Here is a 24,337-nt window from a genome sequence, read left to right on the forward strand (position 1 = left end):
GTTCTCATGAATCCTTGCTTCAACTGAAACCACCAAATCATCTGTAACCAAAGAGGGCAACCAGAGCAGTCCTCATCAAGAATGTTTAGCCATCTAGCCATCTTTGGATTGTCGTACCCACTTACACTGCTTTCACTCGTAACAGTATTACCGTACACTTCACAAATCTGTCAATGAATTTTTGCAGCTGATAGCTTCCTTGCTAATAAAAACCATATCATTAAGCGAACATCACATGCGGCAGGCGAGTATCTAGTAAACGTTTTATAACTATGCTGTTTTTTTTCTTAATTATTTTACTACAATTTTGTTAATATTAAATAAAATAACAACTATTTTTTAATATTTTCCTCTTACCTATTCAAACTTAGATGCCAAATTGGGTTTCTTTAGCTTAACTATTTTTAGAGAGGATTATTTTATAAAAAATATAAAATGCAGCTAGCGGCTAAACAAGACATTTCTTTACCTATGTTTGTATAAGTCTAAATAAGCCAACTGTGTGTAATTATTTGTAATTTGCTTTAACGAAAACAATTTACAAATTAAATTTATATTTAAAAAAATGTTATTCAGTAAATAACAATCAGGAGTGCAAATGGCTGAGCGTTCTGACGTGGTACTTTGGATCTGAGTTAGAGAAGCACAGGTTTAAATCCTGTCTGAGACCATTGCATTTTTTATTAGTACCATCAACCTAGTACTGTATCGACTCTCCCCCTTATTCTGTTAATGAAGACCTCGCATAGGCCAACAGTCCACAAGGACAGGCAGAATAAGACTTAACCCTTACCGAGCCAATGACGTTACTAGACGTCATGCCTAAACTAGCGCTAAAAGCCAACGACGTCCACTGACGCAAAATCAATTTTTTATTTTAATATTATTTAAAAGCATTTCTGGGTAACAAACTTAGTAAAAAATGTTAAACAAGGTTTATCTAAACAAGAGACAACCCCTCGTGTCTATTTTGAAGGTCAAGGCTCTTGTTCGATCGACAAAATAGCGGGCGGCCGGACGTTCATAGTCTCCCGCAGAGCCAACGACGTCTACTGACGTGCGCTCAGTTTACCTGTAGTCTTCCGTGAGGTTAGATGTTTATTCGCCCTTCCATTTTCGATCCGCGTATTTATCTTTTCAATTTTGATGTTAATCAATATTTTTGATCAATGTGCAGTGTAGTTTATGTATTATTATCGTGATGTAGGGCTTTATTGTCAAGTTTTTTTTTTAGTTCATTGCTTTTATTTAATTTGTATATATATATATATATATATATATATATATATATATATATATAAATTTTTACTATATTCTTTATATTTTCTCTAAATACAAATTACTATATGCTTGTCTTTTGTAAAATGTAAGAATAATTGTGTTCAACTATTGTTAATTTTATATATGAACACATAGAATGTCAAAATTATATTTTTCAGTGAAATTATGATTTTACCATTTTTTCGCTGTAAATTAACAATAAAGAGTGAAAAAAAAAATATTTTGTCATTTTTTTACCTCTTATGTTATAAGAATTATTAAAAAAAAATTGGTTTTGGTATGTGGGAATTTTTTAATTTTTAAGGTGTATGGCTCTTAGGAGTAGTTTTGGTTATTTATTTGTGGCTCGCTAAGGGTTAAAAGAAGTTTAAATCAAAGACAGTCTTGATGCGATCCATGATATGACTCAAATGTTTTAGGTGAAAATAATGTACATCAGACATTCTAGCAATACATTTAATGTATATCATGTATTATTAAGCAACCGATTTCTAACACGAAAATGCTATTTACTACAATGTGTGAAAAGATATGTGTTATGTACAAAATACTCATATGTACAAAACTTGAACAACAAAGCTGGTCACTGACCAAAATATTTATACAAAAACAACATGATAAAAAATACAACTCTATAAAACGAACTGAAAACATAATTCTTTAAAATATTATATACATTTACTTAATATCTCAGTATTTGTACAATGGTAATTAAAATGGCAATGTTAGAACTTACTTCAACTCCAATAGTTGTAAAACTATATTCTGTAACAGTATTGGGGATAGAATATGTTGGTCATTCCTTTTTTACATTACTCTTATTTACTAATTAAGATAATATTACTTAATTAATTTGTTAACATATAGAAGAATTTATTAAAACGCTAATAAATACAATTCAATAATTCATTCAATTATTGAGAAAAGTAATACTCAATAGTTATATTTTTGAACCCTAGTTACCGTTTACTAGACTCAAATAAATATAGTGTTTAGCACTTTGCATATGGTTTATACAGGTACCAATAAAAATTTAAGGGTAAAATACATAAGAAATATAAAATAATCAATGCATTTCATATGAAACTGTTTCAACCTTAGATTACTTATCTTGTCATAATGACGACACCCCATTTGCAACATCAGTATTTCTGACAAATGACAAGTGCGTTTGCATTCCCCTCCCACTTCAACAGCAGATGTTAGTTGTGCAGTTTCGCCGCTAGAGTACGCACACGTCTTTGTCAACTTGAGCATACATCGTCAGTTTTACGGTACTAAGTAATTGTGTGACATATTTTTGATTGTTTTCTCTATTGTTTACAAATTGACAACACAAGTAGATCCGTGACAAATATTTGACGTAAGTAATCTAAGGTTAAGGGAAGTCAGAGAAAATAGTTTGTAAAATGTCTCTTTAAATTAATATTTACATGAAAAAAGTACTTACAAACTTAACAGGAATATGACATAACAACATAAAATGTACATAGTGCATATTACATTAAGTAAAGATAAGAATTTAATACTGGCTACTGTTTCTACTTGTAATGTTTAAATATATCAAATATTATTATTTCTTTTTTTAGTGTTGGATCAAATTTAGCATTCCATGCAACATAAATTTGAAAGTATAAAGTGAAAAAGTACAATGGCTCAATGGCTGTATACTCAAAGCTATAGAAAAGTTTATAAACCAAGGCATTCTAATATTAATAATAAATACTTTGTGTAGAAAAAGTAGAATTAACTGTTGTACACAACAGAAATGAGAATACTAGCTATACAACTACTACTAATACAGTTTTCCACAACAATTGGAGTTATTTTAGTCACTATCTCTAATAACCACTTTTACAATGTACAAATATATACAAAAGAAAGGTACACATTGTAAAGCATTCAGAAAAAAGTCGGTCAAAATACTATACACAAGACAACATTTACCACCTATATCACATGTCCATTTCTGAGCAGACGTCAAGTTCAATGGTCGGCCTGCTCGGTTTTATATCTGATTCATCCTCTCCTTGGTCACTGTCCCCTTCATTATCCTCGTCCATATCACCCCAGTCACTAACAAGAGTTTGAGCCGTTCTTGTAGGAGGGACTGAATCTCCGTTGTTTGTTTGGGGGGCGGATGCCGATATGATTTCTACCTTCTGCCCGTGACTGACCGGTGCAGAGATTATCTCAACTTTCTGCAAACTCTGAGGCTGGGATGTGGCTATTGACTGTACCCAGTCAGCATTCATGATTATTGGATCTTGCACGATGATTGGCTGGGTAGCCTGTGCCTGTGGTACCTGTACTTGTGACGCAATAACCGCTGGGCTAGTCGAGGCCACAAGACTCACTTGGGCATTTGTAGTGGCATGACCATTGATCTTCATTCCATCAGCGTACGTATGATCTGAACCAGACGTCACTATGGAGATGTTGTTGGTGTTGACGTAATTTATGCCTGTGGTTGGTGCCGTGCTGACCAACGCTGTTGTGTACACTTGTCCTGAGTCTGCCATTATTTCTGGCACAATGTACTCCTGCAACGAGTAGGTTCCATCTTGGTTCAAAACGTAGGCAGCTGGTGCTCCTCGAAGGATTATTTCAGAATGCCCATCTATAACTATCACATCGTTGGACATATTTCTATCTGCGATATTAATTGATGTCGCTATCCCTGAAGCGACATTATTCATTGCTTCTGATTCTGAAGAAGGCATTAACGGAACAGTTGGAGATTCTGCAAGTATCGTCATGCCCTGAGGAAGATAAAGTGCTTTGTTTCCTCCTGGAACAGAGTCGAACACCGGTACTTCTATAACCTCCATGACATTCTGATTTTGATTTCTTTGTTCTGAAACCACTTCTTTCTCTGGAGGTTCATCAATTCTGTCTTCATCATCATACATTTTTCTGTTCTCTTCCTGATGACTCGTCCGTATGTGTGCCTTCAAGTTTATATTTCTGTTAAATATCTTGCCACAGTACTCACATTCATAATCTTTCTTAGGTGAAGAGACAGCGTGATGGAGATTAGTCTGCATGTGTCCCATGAGTGCCCCACTGCTTCTAAATGCGGCGTTGCAGATTCTACAGACAAACTCTTTGCTCATGATTCCTGTATGGTTGCTTCGATGTTTTACCAATAAACTTTCACTTAACGCGATATATTCACATTGGTCACACTTTGGAAAATTAATGTTTCTTGGAGGGGGAATATGATGTTTTGTGTACAAGTGATACAGATGGAGATTCCGTTTGCTAGCTTTAAAACCACAATGTTCACAGATCCTTGCGTCTATTCTTTCATTGTGTACCTCTTCCAAATGTTTTCGATACGTGTAGTAAGTTTCAAAGTTCTTTGGGCCACTTTCATCTCCGCAAGATACACAGTACCAAGGGCCAGTCCTGTTCTCAGGACCCATTGTGATTTCTGGTTTCGTATCCTTCTTGGTTGCTGCAGCTACGTCAGATTTCAAATAGACATATTGAATCTTTTTCTGCCCTTTACCATCTTTGTCTAACACAACTGTGTTTTGCATTGTAGAGTTTGATACTGTACCTCCAGATTGGATTTTTAATTTAATATTTTTGTTATTTTTCATCAAATCAGGATACTTCTTCAGAATTTCGTTGATGATCTTGGCATGATTTGCAGACCCTGGTGCAATAACTGTGGCAGGAGGTGTCGAAGAATCCTGATTGGAGCTTGTCTGCATATTGGAAGATTCCTGAGATACAGAAGGAGTGGTTGAAGGGCAAAAAGAAACTTCTGAAGTTTGCTGAGATAAACATGACTCATTTTTGACATGACTATTCTCCGCTGAAAACATAAATCTCACTTTCTTTCCTGGTGTTGGGGTAGAAACCTCGTGATTTTTAAGAATTGGTTTGGGCGGTGTGGTTATGGGCTTGGTTTCAGCAGATACAGATGGTTCATCATCCAAGTCATCATCTAAATCATGGATCGTTTCAAAGTGGCCGTCATCATAGTCATCATCATCACCGTATCCTTTCACGACCTCGGACACTCGTGGCCTCTTGATGGCATGTATCTAAAAACCACAAATAAAGTTATACGTAAGACAAACATATAAAGGGAAACAGATGGAGAGAGGTGTGTATTCTTTAAAAGTGTAAATTTATCTCTTTAACCCATTGCGGATCGTATTGTTTTGGCGCGCGGGCACCAGCGGGCGCGAATTAATTCACAGTCAGCGGCCGCACGAACAGCAATGGTGCGCCACATCGTATCGCTTGCTATTGTATACTTAGAAAATTCAGCTGCGAAGGTATTCGTTCAGATGGAACATGGGCCTGTTGGGGTATCCGTGATGTAGAAACGATAACACGCAAGCAAGGTGCCGGGGTGGCAGGGATGATGTCTGAATCATAGTCTAAATAAAGCGGCTTGGGCGAATCGATTGCAACATCCGGGCCATTGTCTAGTCTAAACCCACCAACATGTACGTCTGCGTCGTTTAGTTGTGTCACTAACCTCAAAAGTATTATAATAACAACTGAGGAAAACACCCAATCAGAAGCGCTAAAAAGCAGAGAGTAAATTCATATGAATGATTTTTCAACTTCGACATACAACTGCGATCTGTAGGATATTTATAAAACTTTTGAAAATTCTAAACGTAGACCGTTGTTAAACACTCTTAGTAGACAAGTGAAGACGATCGCCCGATCTATCAGACATTAACAGAACTATTTGGAGGGAAATTTAAAAGCAGACCGCTTTTGCGACCTCAGCTCGTCACCGTGCCGTTAGGCCCGGCCGCTGCGTGACGAGCCCAGCTCGTCAGTGATCCGCAATGGGTTAAAAAGGACTATATTTGTAAAGCTTAAAAATGGAAATCTCAATATTGTGTTTGGTTAGAATTATATATTATTGTAAATAGTTATTATACAATAAGCAAGCAGACAATATTCTTTATTCACAATAAATAGAAGGACATACCTGTGCTGACTAACCCTTAAGAAACATCTGTCTGTTTAACCCTTTGAGCATCAACGTCCTACTATCACAGTTAATTCAAACTACAACTACAATTCAAAAAAAGGATACCCAACCAACTTAAGACAGTAACTACCGGCCAATCTCTTTCCTCCCTGTAGTATCCAAAATTATTGAGAAAATTTTTCTGACACAAATTTTACAGATATCAAAAGTCAAAGTCGAAGAATGTCATATTTATATATATATATATCAAAATAAAAGAATGTAATATATTAAAAGTCAAAATAAAAGAATGTAATATATCAAAAGTCAAAGTCAAAGAATGTCATACATCTGCTACTCAAAGATAAACATGGTTTTGTTGCTGGTAGATCTAAAACAACAGCCCTGGCAAGCATTGTGAATATTTAATGACAACTTTAGATAAGGGAAATACAACAATTGCAATTTTCCTCATTACAGCATTTGATTGTTTATGACTTGCTCCTCAAGAAACTAGAAGACCTTGGGATTAAGGAGCAGGAGTTATTTACAGACAGAACCCAAGCAGTAGAAACAAAATCATCAGATCATGCAGTGATAAAAAGAACTGACTCCAAAGCATTGCAAGTTGACAGAGGTGTCCTTCTGGGGTCAGTTCTGAGCCCTACCCTTTATATAATTTTTATCAGTGACTTTCTTGAATACTTCACAAACAGCTATAGCTCTGTGCTAATGTATGCAGATGATACAGTACTCTTATTAAAAAATACACTCCCCCACACTCGGAAATAGACATTGCAATAATTATGATAAAAAGAGTACACTTAAGCCTATGAGTAATACTAAACAATACAAAGACTCAGCTACTAGTAGGATACAGAAAAGATGAAGTACTGGAACTGCAGAGGTGGAAAGGCTGAACCTTGGAGTAGTCGTAGACAAAATTCTCTCCTGCAATGACCAGATTGACCAATTATGTGAAAAACTGAGCTCTGATTTATACATGTTAAGAAGACCAAAGCAATATGCTAGCCCAGAAGGAACAAGATGTGCATGCCTTGCTCTCTTCGAAAGCCACCCGAAATCTGGGACAAATGTATTCTGGGGCAGCAAGCATTTATTTGGGATGAATGTTCAAATTCAACACGCAAAGGCTACTACAGAAAAAAGCCGTCCTTATACTAACAGAATTGAGCCAATAAGAATCCTGTACAGGTGCCTTAAAACAGCAAACTATATTTGTGGCGTTTGACTAGTTTTAAGTTTTTTAAGGGGTAGACGTTTTCTAAATTTTTAGTTTTCTAAATTCTCCTTACTGTTTTTTTTTTACTCAAATGTAGATACTTTTTCGAAGTAGCATGTTTCTAATGTGCAGGTCTGAGCCAAGCAGTTCTTGCAACCAACTGCTATCTAAGCCTAGTTCTATAATAATTCAAAATGTTGAGTTGCAGTATTTCTTAAATTTTAGTAACTTGTTCTCACTAATTATTTAGGCATAGGTAAATGGTTGATGTTTTTCAAGCTTAAAATTTACTTTAAACCAAATTAATAAATTTTTTTTCCTGACCAAGTTTAACTCTTAACCTATCTTTTAATACCACCTACAGTGTAGCCTCTTGCTTTAACCAAACCTTGTACTTAATTATTTGTACTTTTTAAATTTAGCTAGCACCTTTTGGTATATTAATTTAGCCTTGGCTCAGATGTGTCGAAGAGAAGGGCAGATGCAGTTGGTGCAGGGGCCTACCTTCCAATCAACGTTTCACGACCTCGTTTAATTAATTAGGGCCCAGTCGTTCCAAATTCAGTGTACAAATTCGTCGCATATTGACCGCAGTAACTATACATCCTAGAAGTAGTTATTTATACAAGTCAACAATACCTGACAAGAGGACCTGATACACATTCCTACGATACATACAGATGTTTCTTAATTTCTATTTATCTGTAACTGACGTAGTTGTATCAAAATATCCTTTATAATACATATATGATTATATATTAAAGTGCTTATCATGACTGAGAGTTGTTTGAAATTTTTGGCTGGCTGCTCCTTCTGGCCAGATTTGTTTTAATAGTAACAAAACAAAATAATTTAGTGTTCTTATATTTTTAGTTACTATTTATGACTATAAGGGCAAAATCCCAGGTTTAACAAGATAATGTAGGTAGAATAGGAAGAGAAGGTTTATCATTACCAAATTGGAAGGATATTCCTCCTCTTAATAGAGTATGTTCTTTGTAATGTCTCTATGACAAAGAAGAGGAATAACCTTCCAGTCTGGTAAAGGTAAGCTTGCTATTGATTTCCATCCAATCTAAAATTTTCAATTACTATGTAGTTATTAATAATATTTTGGTTATTATGTCTACAGAAATCTGTATTGAATTCAAATTTAAGATAAAATTTGTGTATTGGAATCAATTATATATTTTTTTAAATCACAATACATTCTTATTTCTTAATAAAAAAAATAGGAATTTATGATAAAAATAGATTTTTTTAAATTGGTTTTAAGAGCCAAAGTACTTAAAACCATGTGACAGGTTAGCCGTAAGATGTAATGACTTTTATGTATAGAAATATGGATGTAAGTGTATCCATGACTACTGCTCATGCAAAAGGTTTTCAATTAAGCATAATTTTGTTTTTACACTTCTACAAAATTATATTTAACCCTCCGAGCGTCGGCCGACTTGTTTTAAGTCGACGGCACCTTTCACTAAACGTCGCCGTCTTAAAATAAGACGGGCGGGCACTTGCCAATCAAATTAATTCGACCCGCGCTATTATTCGCTTAATATTGTTCTAAATTACATATAACGAAAGCCTGTGAATTGTTCTTTACATTTAGTGGTCTTTGCATACCTCTTGGTCTGTACCAGATGTTAGTGTACGTAGTTTATACCAGCTGTTATTTCGGGTGGGACGCGGCTCGCGCGATTGTTCAGTGTGTTGTAAATATATTATGATATAACATGAATATATTCACAGAACCCTATAACCCTGTATATTTATGTGTTCATGACTAAATTTGCTATAATTTGCCTATTATGAAATTGTTGTAGAGGTAATATAACAATAACATGTGGATACTTTTATATTTTAAAAAATATTTTCTAAAATATTTTTTCCCCTTTCTCAGGCTGTTGAAAAAAGAAAATTTGTTTAAAGATTTTTGTTCTTATATAATCATATTCTGTGATTCTTTCCAAGAAAGATGATGTATAATACACTATATTTAAACCATTCTTAAGATTTTTTATGAATCGTGCAAAAAAAGACTGCAAAAGTTACAAAAACAGGTGGACGTTTAGAGAAATATGATGGACGCTCGGAGGGAAAAAAATGTCTGTTTTAATTAAAGAATAAAATAAATACCATTGGTGTGGTGGGCATTATGTCGATGGAGTCCTCAGTGATAACAGGTTTAGGATCAGTGGCAGGTTTGACAATGATCTTGGAGTCGTAGGAGAGATTTTCAAAAGAGCTCATTGAAATACTGTTGACTACATTGATTTCAGGCAGAATTTCCTCTTCAGGCCACTCAAATCTTGTTGGCCTTGGTGTCTCAACAGGAGGAGGAGGTGGTTTCCTATAAACATACTGGGTTACCAAAGAGTTTATTTTTAAGATACAAATTTACTGTAAGATATTTCAGAGTATAGCATGTGTATGGGTTGTTGCTGTATTGCATGGCATAACAAAGACTTCAAGCACAGCAATTAATCCATTTTATTTTATTTTTTTTTTTAGAAGTGTTTCACATTTAAGATCTGACTCTGTTTGGATTTATTCATACAGTAATCTAATAAAAAAACATATACCATACTATTTTTTAGTACATAAAAATTAAGTTTTGTGAGCATAACAATATATGACAACGTAACCTGTGTCAGAGAAGAGCATGTGTATTGTTAGCAGTACTTACCCTGCATTTACTTTAAGTGCACTCTTTCTTAGAACCCTAACCAGGCACTGCTTTGTTTCTAGAGTGACCTAATAACCTAGAATATGTTTCTGTGTGAGACTGCCTACAATATCATACTGACAAATAATGTGCAAGTTTATTAAGGTCAGGTCCTTTACAGGACTTAAAGGCTCAATGAAAAACTTTATTCAGATCTTGCTTGTAAACTTAGTTTGTGTTATTGATTTAGAAAAATTAAAGTACATACAAATGTATAGTTTTTTACAAATGAAAATAAATCTAAGAACCAATGTCATTTATTACTTGAGTTTTACTATTATTAAAATGATTGATTACTATATTATTGTAATTCGGTAAAAATTGTATTTTTTCAACTTTACTCATTAATTGTATGAATAGAAACTCAAAATAATTACTGTGTAAACTTTCTTATACAGGATGTCCAAAAAGTCCCGGGTCGGTTAAATATTTTTCAAAATATTTAAAATAGAGCTACAAAACCTTACACAAAGTTACTGGACATAAAATTCTATTTTATCACATATTCAGTGATCCGCTACTTCCTCAGGGGGGCGGCCCGCTAGGAGTCAAAAGAAAATCTTAAAGATAAGCATAGGTTGATATGCATATCAAATAAAAGGTCTTTATTAGTAGAGTTCAGAGCCACAAACCCGACCTCAAACGGATAACCGAGTCAAAAATGACAGCCGTTCAAAGATGGCTAAAGTTTGGGTCCAAAAAGTCCCGGGTTGGTTAAATATTTTTCAAAATATTTAAAATAGAGCTAAAAAACCTTACACACAAAGTTACTGGATATAAAAATGTATTTTATCACATATTCAGTGATCCGCTACTTCCTCAGGGGGGCGGCCCGCTAGGAGTCAGAAGAAAATCGTAAATGTAAGCATAGGTTGATATGTATATCAAATAAAAGGTCTTTATTAGTAGAGTTCAGAGCCACAAACCCGACCTCAAACGGATAACCGAGTCAAAAATTACAGCCGTTCAAAGATGTGTATTTTTTTACATTAACTTAAGTTGCAAACTCTAGCCATCTTTGAACGGCTGTCATTTTTGACTCGGTTATCCGTTTGAGGTCGGGTTTGTGGCTCTGAACTCTACTAATAAAGACCTTTTATTTGATATACATATCAAACTATGCTTACATTTAAGATTTTCTTCTGACTCCTAGTGGGCTGCCCCCCTGAGGAAGTAGCGGATCACTGAATATGTAACAAAATAGATTTTTATGTCCAGTAACTTTGTGTAAGGTTTTTTAGCTCTATTTTAAATATTTTGAAAAATATTTAACTGACCTGGGACTTTTTGGACCCAAACTCTAGCAATCTTTGAACGGCTGTAATTGTTTACTCGGTTATCCGTTTGAGGTCAGGTTTACGGCTCTGTACTCTACTAAGAAAGACCTTTCATTTGATATGCATATCAACCTATGCTTACTTTTAAGATTTTCTTCTGACTCCTAGCGGGCCGCCCCCCTGAGGAAGTAGCGGATCACTGAATATGTGATAAAATATATTTTTATGTCCAGTAACTTTGTGTAAGGTTTTGTAGCTCTATTTTAAATATTTTGAAAAATATTTAACCGACCCGGGACTTTTTGGACACCCTGTATAATAAACCATAGGATTATTTCATATTTGTTCTTTTATAAGTCCTTAAAAGAAAAATAAAATAAAATGTACCTAAAATACATTTACTTACAGAACTAAACTAGTTTGTGAATTTTTTTCCACAAATCACATAGACAATACACAAATACTAATGGTCAACTAGTTCATCTACAGTATATAATTTAACCCTTTGAGTATTACGGGAAACTACTTCAAAATAGTAATGACGTTCTAGAACGTCAAATGAAAAACAAGCCAAAATGAGTAGTGACGTTCCAAGACATCATTACTCCTCAAAGGGTTAATATCCCATTATTTGTTGGCTGTTATAACATACATGTAGTAGAATAATTTTCTTCAGTATGGATAACTTTTTTAAAGTGTAATTTTTTCAAATGTATGGCATTATGAATTTTTTTTTACTTAACTTAATTTTTAAAATAATCGTAGTAACGTTTTAAATGGTTGTTAAATGTGTTTGGTTGTAGTTTTATAAAATATTTTAGACATTAATTTTTCGTGCACAATTCTAAATTACACTTTAAAAAAGTTATCCATACTGAAGAAAATTATTCTACTACATGTATGTTATAACAGCAACAAATAATGGGATATTAAATTATTTACTGTAGATGAACATTAGTTGACCATTAGTATTTGTGTATTGTCTATGTGATTTGTGGAAAAAAATTCACAAACTAGTTTAGTTCTGTAAGTAAATGTATTTTAGGTACAAAATGAGATTTTTTCAGTATAAATATTTTATTTTTATCCTCCTACAGCTTTTACTTTAAAATTTTTACTAATGTCTAGAAGTTAACTATATTATATTCCATATTAAAATTGAAGTAGGGAAATCACATTCTTTTTAACCCTTTTAGAACCAAGACAAAACTTTAAGTGTAAAATTCTTATTTTTATATTTCGATACATGTTTTAAAAACTGAATACATAGACAATGTGTGATTTTGTATGCTTTTGGGAAAATAATCTACATAATTATTTATTCAAAAGCTCTGGTTTTAGGTGTTAATTTTAACCTATGATAAATTCTACTGAAAAATATTTACTTAACCCTCTCCCGCTCGCATTGTTTCCAGGCGCTCACGGTGCTTCTAACCTCAATTAATTCGCTCTGCCGGTCGCGCTCGGTCAAAATACGCGGTGCCTCAACTTACATACGTTCTGTCATTGGAATTAACTATAATTATATATATTAATTATTTTACTATATATTGGTTCAATGAAGTTGATTGTACGAGTCCAGGGAGGGGGCACATGGACAGCTGGGCGCCGGGTTGTTTGTTGCGCAGTTACTTGGTGAAGGTCATTGTCTGGCTCGCCGTCACTGCCCCTGCCACTGTGATCACTCCGAACTACATCCTCAATGCCACCAACCACTTCACAAAGCTCTGGTACATCACTACACTCACTTGAATCGTCGCAATCACTACTAATAACAACATCGATTTCACTGTCACGAAGTGTACGACTACAACCCGCCACTGTTTCCGCACAACTAATATAAATAGCAAAATAATGGAATAAATCTACTGTAAAAGTAAAGTAAATGGTCTCCTGATAGCAAACAACCCATAGTAGTACAAACTATTGCTACTCGAGAGCAGCACTTATCGGCTCTAGTAGATAAAGCAGTGCGTGCCGATCTGTGCCGTTTAGGCTGCAGTGGCTATGTGGTGGCCGTGCTGATTCATGCCTTGCGAGCGGTGAGGGTTAAGCATATAAAAGATTATATTTATATGTAGGAAAAATGAATTTCATATCTGAACATTTAAGTTTGATAAGAAAAACAACTGAATTTAAAAATATTTTATACATTTTAAATGGTATATTTTGATTTAACATGTAATTTTGTATAATGTACCAAATTTAAAAGCTTTAGTATTTCATAATAAATAATCTGTGAATACATAATCCAATTATTAAAACAAAGTTTTCATCATGGTTACAGACAAAACCTTATAGTTTACTTAAAAAACAAAGCTGAAAACATACCTACATGAATATGAGACTGCCTTTTGGATGAAATAAACAAGTAAAGGGATACATATAGAATACAAAAATAATATATTTATGACTTGTAAATCTTTAATATATATTAAGAAAGATTATCAAAGTCTGCCGGCAATATATCACTCAGCTAGTCTTTTTCGCGTAAGGTCTGACTAGCGATAAATCACACGCTTGGTCTTAAGAGAGTTAAATATTGTTTTTTTATTGTAACGAGTAATTAGTAATAAATTGTTATAAAATAATAAGAATGTACAATGTAATTACTTCTTACTTATTGACATTGCGATAAAATTCATCGGGAAGTTGTACCGCACTCCTTTTCTTCCAAAATGGCAACCTGAAACAATAGAAATTCCAGTTATTGACACAAATAATGAAGATTTGTTATTTATATACTGAAATCTATATAGATAAAAATGAAATTTTGTTCGTTGTTAAACACATTACCAGATAACAGCTGGACAGTTTCAAACAAAACATAAATATTCTAGAGTTCCCAATAAAACGAGAATGTATCGAGAATACTACAAACAGCAATGACAATAATATCATCTAACTTTTTCTATACATCACACCAGTAACACATTCAAACTAACTTATTCTGTTCCGGAGATTATTTTCACATTGCCATAAAATTAAATCAACAACAAAAATAATTGTTAATATGTGCACATAACGTATATTGGGTTCCTTTGTCATTTTAGGACGGAATATTTAGAGCCATTGAAAGAAAAACAGGAGAGACGAGCAATAACTTAACTCAATGGAGCAATTCCCTCCACAACTATAATTTGAAGAAACAAGCGAGCGCAATGAGCCTCTAACCGTATCAAATGGAATCACAAAGCAATGCACCAAACATAATGTATAATTGTTTTAGACTTCAGAAAGCATGGAGAGAGCAGTGAATCTGTTTTTCACTGATATTATTATCATGATTATTCATTGATATTATGCCTAGACTGAACCAAGAAAATGGGTTAAAACAGCGAACAGAGATCAAGGAGCAAGAACTCACACTGTACTTTATCAGGCTCACAAATGTTTATACTTTCCGAGGATACAAATGAGGCAACTGCGAGCGGTAGGCTAACAAAACAGGTAGCACTTGTAACATAAAAGCTACTATAATAATATATAATATATTATACAGAGTGTAAATAAGTTCTGCACAGACTTGATAATTCCCGAACGATTACAGGTAAAACAATAAAACTTGGTAAATCATTACTGCATCTATAAATCTACTTTTTGAATTAACTACTATTTTTTGTCATGTCAAGGGGATGGCCTGTTAGGAGTCAGAAGAAAATCTTAAATGAAAGCATAGGTCGAGTAGTACATCAAATTAAAGGTCTATATTATTTAGTTACAGTACAATGCTGCAAATCCGATCTCAATCTACAAGGAGTTAGGAGGGGGGGAATTTAATGTAATCATAGCTCAAGATGAACATTATTTTTAAATTGTTAGATCATCATCCATTGTATTTGAAAAATCAATAACTACCTTAAAAACTATTTCTTAAGTCAAGTATTGATTTACTAAGTTTAACTTTCACAACTTCAGCCAAGGCAAGAATATTAAACCACCTACATCAGGACTTACATTGTAAGTGTTTCAAACTTTAAACCAGCAAAATCGTTTAAACTGGACCTTTTCAGATCGGATTTGCGGCATTGTAATAGAGACCTTTAATTTTATGTACTACTCGACAATCATCTAATTTAAGATTTTCTTCCGACTCTTTGTGGATCATCACCCTGGCATGACACAAAAATGATAGTCACATCAAAAAGTAGATTTATAGGAGCAGTAATGATGTACCAAGTTTTGTTGCTTTACCTGTAATGTCGTTTGGGAATTATCAAGCCCGTGTGGAACTTTTTTACATCCTGTATATAATTAAGCTATGATTGTGTTGATATTTTACATAAAATCTGAAATAATATGTTGCCATATATGCCTCCTACCATTTAAAAATTGTCACACAACCCCTTCATAAGTACTTTTTTTAAATTTTAATGGAACTCACTTCTTGCCAGGCAACAGCAGAGAAGGTGAGGCAGCCTCCTCCTGAGAAGGCGGAGGGGTGGGGAGTGATGGATTGCTGTTCTCTACTTTGGAGACCTGTGGTGGTGGAGTGGTGGCTGCAGACAAAGCGTGTTTCTGAATGTACTTCTTATATGATGGCGTCTTATCAGGCTTCTTTGTTGGTTGGAGCTGAAATAATAAACTCTGTATTTTTATTTTGAAGAATCAAAACCCATATACAGTATAAGGCTGTATAAACAGGTTGGACAATTTTAATGTATTGTCGGCAACTTACTTGTACACTATTCTAGTCAAAAATATCATCCTCATTGATTTGTACACCACTTTAACAGTAACAAACATTCATTTAGGACCTTGCTTGCTAGCCAGTTGGAATTCTTTGATTTCAGCAATGTGGACAAAATGTACTGTATTTTTTTTTGTATCAGCACTATCAAGGTCACTGCACACTTGTTTATTTTTTGTTACAGTGAGTACAATATCACTTACATAAAACAGGGCACATACGTAACCACTCAAAACCTTTTTTTCTGAAGTCCCAATTTTTTTAGCTGAAAATTCTCTAATTCATTTTCAAATCAATATTTGCAGAAAATGCCACAAAGCTGCAGTGGCCTGGCAAATTTCTTTGCTAGCAGTGTATGCGAGAAATTTGATGATGATTCGTCACTAACGCCAATTTTAAGCTTCTTTGTTCATGTATTTGTGTCTTTGAATGTGTCAGACCTAACATTGTGTGTACCTAATAATTTTTCTTTCTTTGATGTTTATACAGTACACGTATCCAATGCAGAAAAATTATGAGAACAAACAAATATCAAGACAGTGCTACGATGGGGGAGACAAGTGCACAGAGGTGTCTTTCCAGATGGTTGTGAGATTACTATGATTGTTGGAGTAGGTGTTCCACAAGGCTCCATTTTGGGTCCCCACTTTTCTTAATCTATATACATGATCTGCCTTTGTCTGTTAATTTGAAAACCATGTTATATGCATATAACACAACCTTCTTTAACGTCAGTAAAAAATTTTAATGATCTTGAATTGTTGGCAAATGATACATTAAAATATGCTTCAAATTGGATTCATGCAAATGGGCTATTGCTTAATAAGGACAAAACTAAACGAATGCTATTTAATCTTAGGCACAATTTGGATTCATTGGATGATAGTTTCTCAAACATAATTAAGTTATTCTGTATTAATATAAACAAAAATTTGACATGGGGAGCACTCATTGACTGCTTAAATAACAGACTGTCACGAGTTCTTCATCTCTTAAGTAGACTGAACAATATAATACCAGTCAATTATATTAAGGCCATGTCACACTGCCGTGGCGTCGCGTCCGTCCATCTGCGGATGGATTTTTAAAATAATCGCTGACCATGTTGTCAGATAGGACAAGTCACACTGACATAACCGACGTGGCGCAACGTTCGTCGCGTCGGCCACCGTCTGCTGCGCTATGCGGCTGGAGCGATCCTTGGCCGACGTCGGCGATGCTACGAAGGCTCGCGCATGCGCATAAAGCACCTCCCCAACCCCCTCACAGGGGCACCGCGCGCTCTTGCCACTGCCTACTCCTTTTATTTTATATTTTTAATAATTTGTTTAAAAAAAACCTTGCGCGAAGCTCTAAAACAGCCCGACACTCCAGGATGAAATGACCGCCAGTTCTAGGGTTAATGAATACTCTGGTGTCATGTTTATATGCAATCATTTTATTTGTTATTTTTCATATTATGTTTGATCTATAACAAAATTAAATAGGCCTTATTTTAAAAACATAAAGACTTATTAAAAAACTGAAAACACCAACACAAAAATTACAAAATAATCCTTTGAAGTGCATCTTATATATAAAAACCAATAGTTTTAAAGAGGTATATCAAAGTATTGAATGCCCTAATTACTAAGTTCATAATAGAAATAGTATTGCATGTAATAATGAAAATATAATTTTGATAATAATAATTATTAATGAATACGCTCCAGAACAATAAATTAATTTTGTAGAGCTATAACAAACTATTAATTCCACTATCAGTGTTTAACTAAACAAATTCAAAGTAGTTGAAATGCATAAGCAACTCCTAGAAAGACGTGGCGTTGGCCGCGGACGCGGACGCGTGTCTGGTAGTTTGACGGGATTCAAGACCGTCGCGGCATACGCGGACGTTCATACTATGGATGGACGGACGCGACGCCACGGCAGTGTGACATGGCCTTTACAGCTGCATATTTTGCCTTCTTCCAATCTTATTTTAGATATGGACTAGTACTGTACAGTAACTGCTCTAGGATTGAAGAAATATTATTACTGCATAAGAAGACTATTAAAGCTCTTAAAAATGTGAGCCTAGAGAGCATTGTAAACCATACTACAAGGACTACCGATTCCAAACTGTTATAAATTTATATTCTGATTTAGTTATCTATATACATAAAAATCCAAATTTACTAAAATTTAAACATGAAATTCATAGCCATAACACGCTTAATAAAAATGATGCTTAAATTTGACAATGTCGGTTAAGTAAAACCCTTAACAGCTATGTTGTGGTATCTTTGAAGGTTTATAATTTTGTTGACAAATTACCTCATAGCTCTTTGACAGATTTAAAAATAATTCCTGGTTGTTGGAGAACCCATTTTATAGCCAATGAATTTTTTGAAATTAAAAATATGGTTTATAAATAATGGCTATAAATATGGATTATGACACCACAATCATCACCAGGCAGGCATAAGAAACTTTAATACACTCGAAGCAAATGCTACAAAAATAAATAACATGGCTCAATTTTTCAAAACCAATTTCTTGATAATTGTAAAAATTGTCTGCATTTAAACCAATCAAAAGAGCCTTTCAAAATGTTCAAAGATACCAAACCTTTCCATCAATGATACACAGCTTGATGTCACTCAATTGGTCAACTTTCTGGGGGTGAAGTTGAATGAGTGTTTATACTGGAGTGAGCAGTTGTGTAAGATAGAGTCAAGGCTAGCAAGGGCATTTTTGTCTTACGCAGCCTCAGAGAGCTAAATATTTGGCTCTAAGGAAACCGATCTACCACTGCTTGTTCAAGTTGCACATTTCCTACTCTAGTATTGTGGGGTGCGACTGAATCAAAATTAAACCAAATTTTTGTCTGACAGAAGAAGGCACTCAGATGTGTCTTTCAATTGCCTTTTCAGATGCATTGAAAACATTTTTTTAATATGGGAATTTAACAGTGCCAAGCTAGTACATTTTTGAAGTCTTTGTTTATATAAGAGGGTTGTCCATAAAGTAACCGCCGTTTGGGCGTGGCACGATAAATAGTGGGGGTAGCACCGCCATTCTCACATCGGCCTGCGCAGCCGTTCAGTACGCTTCTATCTGTGCAAGGGAGAGCATAGTGCGTTCGTGCGTTCTTTTGTTACAGCGGAAAAACATGAGCGCCGTGATCCCGCCAAGTGTGAAGTGCGTGGTGTAATAAGATTTCTGTGGTCGAAAAGTTACACAGCAACTGAAATTCATCGTGAATTGAGTGCGGTGTATGGCCAAAACATTATGAGCGAAGATGTAGTCCGTCAATGGGTTCGTTTTTTTAAAAATGGAAGAACGAACGTTCACAATGAAGACCGGAGTGGTAGGCCATCTCTCGTCAGTGATGACTTGGTGAACAAAGTGGATGAGAAAATTCGCAAGAACCGTCGCTTCACAATCTCGGAACTTTCAGATCATTTTCCTGAAATTTCTCGTAGTCTTGTGCATGAGATAGTGACAGAAAAACTAGGCTATCACAAGTTTTGTGCTCGTTGGATTCCTAAAGTGCTCACCGATGATCACAAAATGAAAAGAATGAGTTCTGCCTTAGACTTTCTTACTCGGTATGACGTTGAAGGAGAAACATTTTTGAACAGGATCGTTACAGGAGATGAGACTTGGGTAGCCTATGTGAATGCCGAAACAAAACAACAGTCACTGCAATGAGGTCATACCGCTTCGCCAAGCAAGCCAAAGAAAGCTTGCCAATCTTTTTCAGCGAGAAAATTGATGGCTACAGTTTTTTGGGATGCTAAGGGCATCTTTCTCGTTGAATTTATAGAACGTGGTACGACCATTACAGCTACAGCTTACTGTGAAACCTTAAAACGGCTACGATGAGCGATTCAAAACAAGCGTCGTGGTCTTTTGACAACTGGTGTTGTGTTTGTCCATGACAACGGCCGCCCTCATACAGCTCAAAGAACAACAGAACTTTTGGAAAAGTTTAAATGGGACGTTTTTGACCACCCCCCCTACAGCCCGGACTTGGCTCCCAGTGATTTCCATCTTTTCCCGTACATGAAGCGGTGGCTTGCATCTCAGAGGTTTGCGAGTGATGAAGAGCTTCAAAACGCTTTGACAGGTTGGCTACGTTCTCAGGCGGCAGATTTTTTTAAAGTCGGAATTTCAAAAACTGTTAAAAGATATAAGTGCTTAAATTTGTATGGTGAATATGTAGAAAAGTAGAGAAAAGCTGTAGTTTTAACATTTATATAATAAACTTTTTATATCTCAACTGGTTTATTTTTTATTCCAAAACGGAGGTTACTTTGTGGACGACCCTCGTACAATGCAATATGTATACAACATCCATACAAATAACATCAGACATCATACATTTGCTACTTCTCATAGCCTAAACATTTATGAAAAAAGTCTAATTATGACAGTTTAAAGATTTTTCAAGCACTGCCCATTGAAATTCAATCAATGGAAGACCCAAAGAAATTAAAATCCAGTTTAAAATTGCTTTTTTTGAAAAACTGCTTTTATACTTTAAACAATTTTTTTTGTAAAACTAAACAAGGTTCCACCGTAGCCCCTACCATCCTTCCATTGCACTAAGCTGGGAGAAGAATGTTGACAAGTCCAACATCACTCAGATCAACTGGACACACTACCAAGTAAGTATTTTAGCTTTAGGAGCCAGAGGTTTACAGTGCATGAACTTTTGGAACAAGACCACGATTTTGCCGGTACATAGCTCGGTATAACCAGAATATAAATGAAAAAATTTAGTCTGAACTCTACTTTTAACTTGGTTTATTCTTTTGAAAAAAAAAAAGAATCACATGAATTTCCAACTATTTTAAAGGAATTTGCAGAGGTTCAGAGAAACATTTACATCTTTTAAATTACAGTCGTATCCTCATCTACTTCTACTTTTATACTATAGAAATGGTAAGACTCTGAAATAGGCTTCTAGAATACATTTCATTTACGTAAAAATGTATGGATAGATACTTGTATTTATTATAATACTATGTTAAAAACATCTACAGAGAATACGTCAGAAATTAGCAATCTGTTTTACCGTCGAACAACTGAGATCCACGCATAGAACCAGCAAACAGACTGGTGTTGACTAATATTGATATAGAAAATACAAACTTTGAGTAAAACACTATTTTAAAATCACCTATTTTGTTACTATACATTTCTGAATAGTTGTTTGTACACAAAGAACTACAAAAAAATGTTTTAGCAATAGGTAATTTGCGTTCTGCCAATCACTTGTCCACGGGTAGACACAGCAGAATCTGATGATGTGCCAAAATAAATCAATATATACGTAGTGTAAATTAAATTCGCTTTTTGTATTGGTTTGTTTGTGCATCAATATTTTTTAAACTACTCAACGGATTTTGATACGGTTTCCACTGTCGGCTTTGTAATGAACTAGGGCAGGTTCTTAGGTAAGATACGTCACTATTTTACCCATATAGATTAGAGAAATGTTTAAATTATGCGGAAATTGATAATTTATAGTGCTTTCATTGTTAATACTGACTAAACCTTACGATTTATAAAGAAATAATGTACTATAGATTAATACATTTGAAAAAGGCCTTCAAAAGTCTGTAGTGGCATATATCTACCTCCAATGAATAACTCACAATAACGGCCGGTTTAGGTTGGATAATCAAGACTAATGCAGCTCAAAAAGACAAAATATTTGTTAGTTGCAAAATTGTAATAATTGGATGTAAAAAAATTTATTTTAATGAAAGGATTGTTAAAAGATTACATAACACTATGTTTTGAGAACTGAAATCTAAAGTCTTCTTTAAATGTATAAAACTCAAGGATGAACACAAGAAATTAAATAAAGTTTGCTTAACTTAGTTTTTTATTTGTTTACACTTAAAGAAGATGATGGATTCCAATCCACAAAACATAGTGTTATTATATTTGTGTAAAATAATAGTGGCAAATGTCCACAATTTTTTAAGCTTTCAAATTGTATTGTCAATAATAAGTGTTAAATGTATTTTAATTTTCACAATAGTAAAATCCTATATAAAATTTTATGTAAATTGTCAATGATCTCTAGTGCACAACTTATCCAAGCAATAATAGATAGCAATAAGAGATTGGGTGATCAAAGATGGGCAATCCTAACATTGTCTCCAAAGAGAACTTCACTTTGCCTGGTAAAATCGTCCTTTAACTTTAATTAAAGTCCTGTGAGTAATTACTATGGATTCCTACATTTACCACTTATCGTGTTGCACTACACTACAAAAATACCTGCACTTGTAGCAACTCGGTGAGAACAGTCATCCCGAGTTGTTTGGCCGCCGACAGTACACTCTTGTGGTCTTCCGACATATATTCCAGCTTTCCTGTGTACATGAAGCTGAAAAACACAATTTATGGTAGAGAAAAAACTAGTCAAAAATCTGAATGAAATGAAAAATGCTTTATTCATAATCAAGATTAGAATAATTGTTAATTTTCTTCTTAAAAATTAATTAAATTTAATAAACAAAGATAGAAATATCTTCTTTTTCAAGACTTCCCCAGGCTGTAGAAAACACTTTCCTGAAGCCAGATTTGCCGGAGCTCCTTGTACAGGTTCTGTAGGCTGTTACTCAAGTCTTCAGGCTGTGCATTATACATCTGGATTCCAGCATAAGATGAGTTTTTTTGCATTCAAATTCAAATGCCATACAATAATTACAAATATTGACAATGTCAAAGTTCAGCTTAAAAGTCTAGAAAAGATATTGCTAATTTAATGAATAATTATACAAAACATAAATACAACAATACATTATAACTTACAGGTTTAACTAGAATAAATTAGTAATTTAAACAAATAAATATAGATAGTTTTATTAAAAAAGGTTTAAGCACTGTAAAATTATGAATACAAATAAAAAATTAACGACATTCAATAACAAGAAGTAATTTTGTGGCAAGTTCATTTATGGTATGTTCAGTAATCTGTAATAGCTATTGGATTGGTAGAAGTTCAGAATCACCACCAACCTGAATTATCAATAAACACTCGACATGCTTCAATTGAAATTTCATACTAAATGAAGTTACATCACATATTCTATCCTGATAGATATTTTTAACAAAAATAGTGAACCTCCTCCAATATACTTCTTGTTTATTTAATTAGTGTTCAGTGATACTTGACGTTGGCTCCAATTTGATTGCTGCTGCAGACAATGCCGATGGCAATAGTGATGTAAGGGTACAGGTTGTGATGAATTCATTATTCGTTGCGGCTAACAAAGCCAACTGCCGGAGAGGCTGAAACCTCCATACAGGTCAGGACAACTTCGCATCTCAGCTGTAGGTAATATGGCTGGAGGCGATGAAGTGGTATTCTTTGTTCCAGATACCAGTGAGATCTAAACACAATCTGATACTGGTATCATCTCAGGCAGCAGCAAAGGAATGGTCCAGCTGTGGTGATACTGGATGACAACATTGTCTTCATCCTTCACAATTGGTGACTCAGATGGTGATGGTGCTGTTCAGTATTCTCTGACTGCATCAAAAACTCTTGACAGGTTCTCCACCAACTGAAGAAGTGTGAGACTATTCATTTTCCTATATTATTCTTGAGTCTTCAATCATATCCTCAATAATTTTTACTACCTTGTTTTGGGAACAGACTTGTGTACATTAATTTACAGATCTTTACTGATTTTAGGAAATGATTGGTAGAATTTTGGTTTGAACACTTGACTGAATCCTTTCCTTCATAAAAACACATATCCTTCCAGCACTCCAGAGGAAAGTTCAACCAGGTCCCGTTTCATTTACAGGATTATATCAGCTGTGATAGGAAGCAAATGTAATGACAAAGGAGTTTTACTATCCTTTATTGATTTGAGTAGAAGGTCAATGTGTAATATTACAAACACCTCACAATCGTAGCCATTTCTCTATGCAGTTATCTTCGAATTCCCACTTGAACTTTACTGTATTAACTTTCTGAGCAATGACGAGAGTTTACATTGCTAACCCTCCAAGCACTAACCATCTTGATCAGGACACAGAACATGGTAACGTCTCGCCATCTGTTATACAATTTGATCATTTCATCAGTTTTCTTAGTCAGACTGATAATCATTTCTGTTTTATCTTGTATTATCTTTTTGTGTACAAAATT

The 24,337-nt window shown here is 34.5% G+C and overlaps 1 protein-coding gene across 2 annotated transcripts in view; it reads right to left on the reverse strand.

Annotated features, from left to right (window-relative positions):
• Positions 1-1,723: 1,723 nt before the first annotated feature.
• Positions 1,724-24,337, reverse strand: part of LOC124365833 (centrosome-associated zinc finger protein CP190) — a 37,376-nt gene continuing 14,762 nt past the window's right edge. For both annotated transcript variants that reach the window (XM_046821885.1, XM_046821884.1), the window contains exons 4-8: positions 22,453-22,561; positions 15,865-16,052; positions 14,101-14,166; positions 9,615-9,828; positions 1,724-5,339 (exon numbers count right to left, since the gene is read on the reverse strand). In XM_046821885.1, coding sequence (XP_046677841.1) covers positions 3,237-5,339; positions 9,615-9,828; positions 14,101-14,166; positions 15,865-16,052; positions 22,453-22,561 — 2,680 coding nt within the window. In that variant the 3' untranslated portion in view covers positions 1,724-3,236. The remainder of the gene's footprint in view (positions 5,340-9,614; positions 9,829-14,100; positions 14,167-15,864; positions 16,053-22,452; positions 22,562-24,337) is intronic.

Source organism: Homalodisca vitripennis, chromosome 7 (genome assembly GCF_021130785.1).
Source record: "Homalodisca vitripennis isolate AUS2020 chromosome 7, UT_GWSS_2.1, whole genome shotgun sequence".
NCBI lineage: Eukaryota > Metazoa > Arthropoda > Insecta > Hemiptera > Cicadellidae > Homalodisca > Homalodisca vitripennis.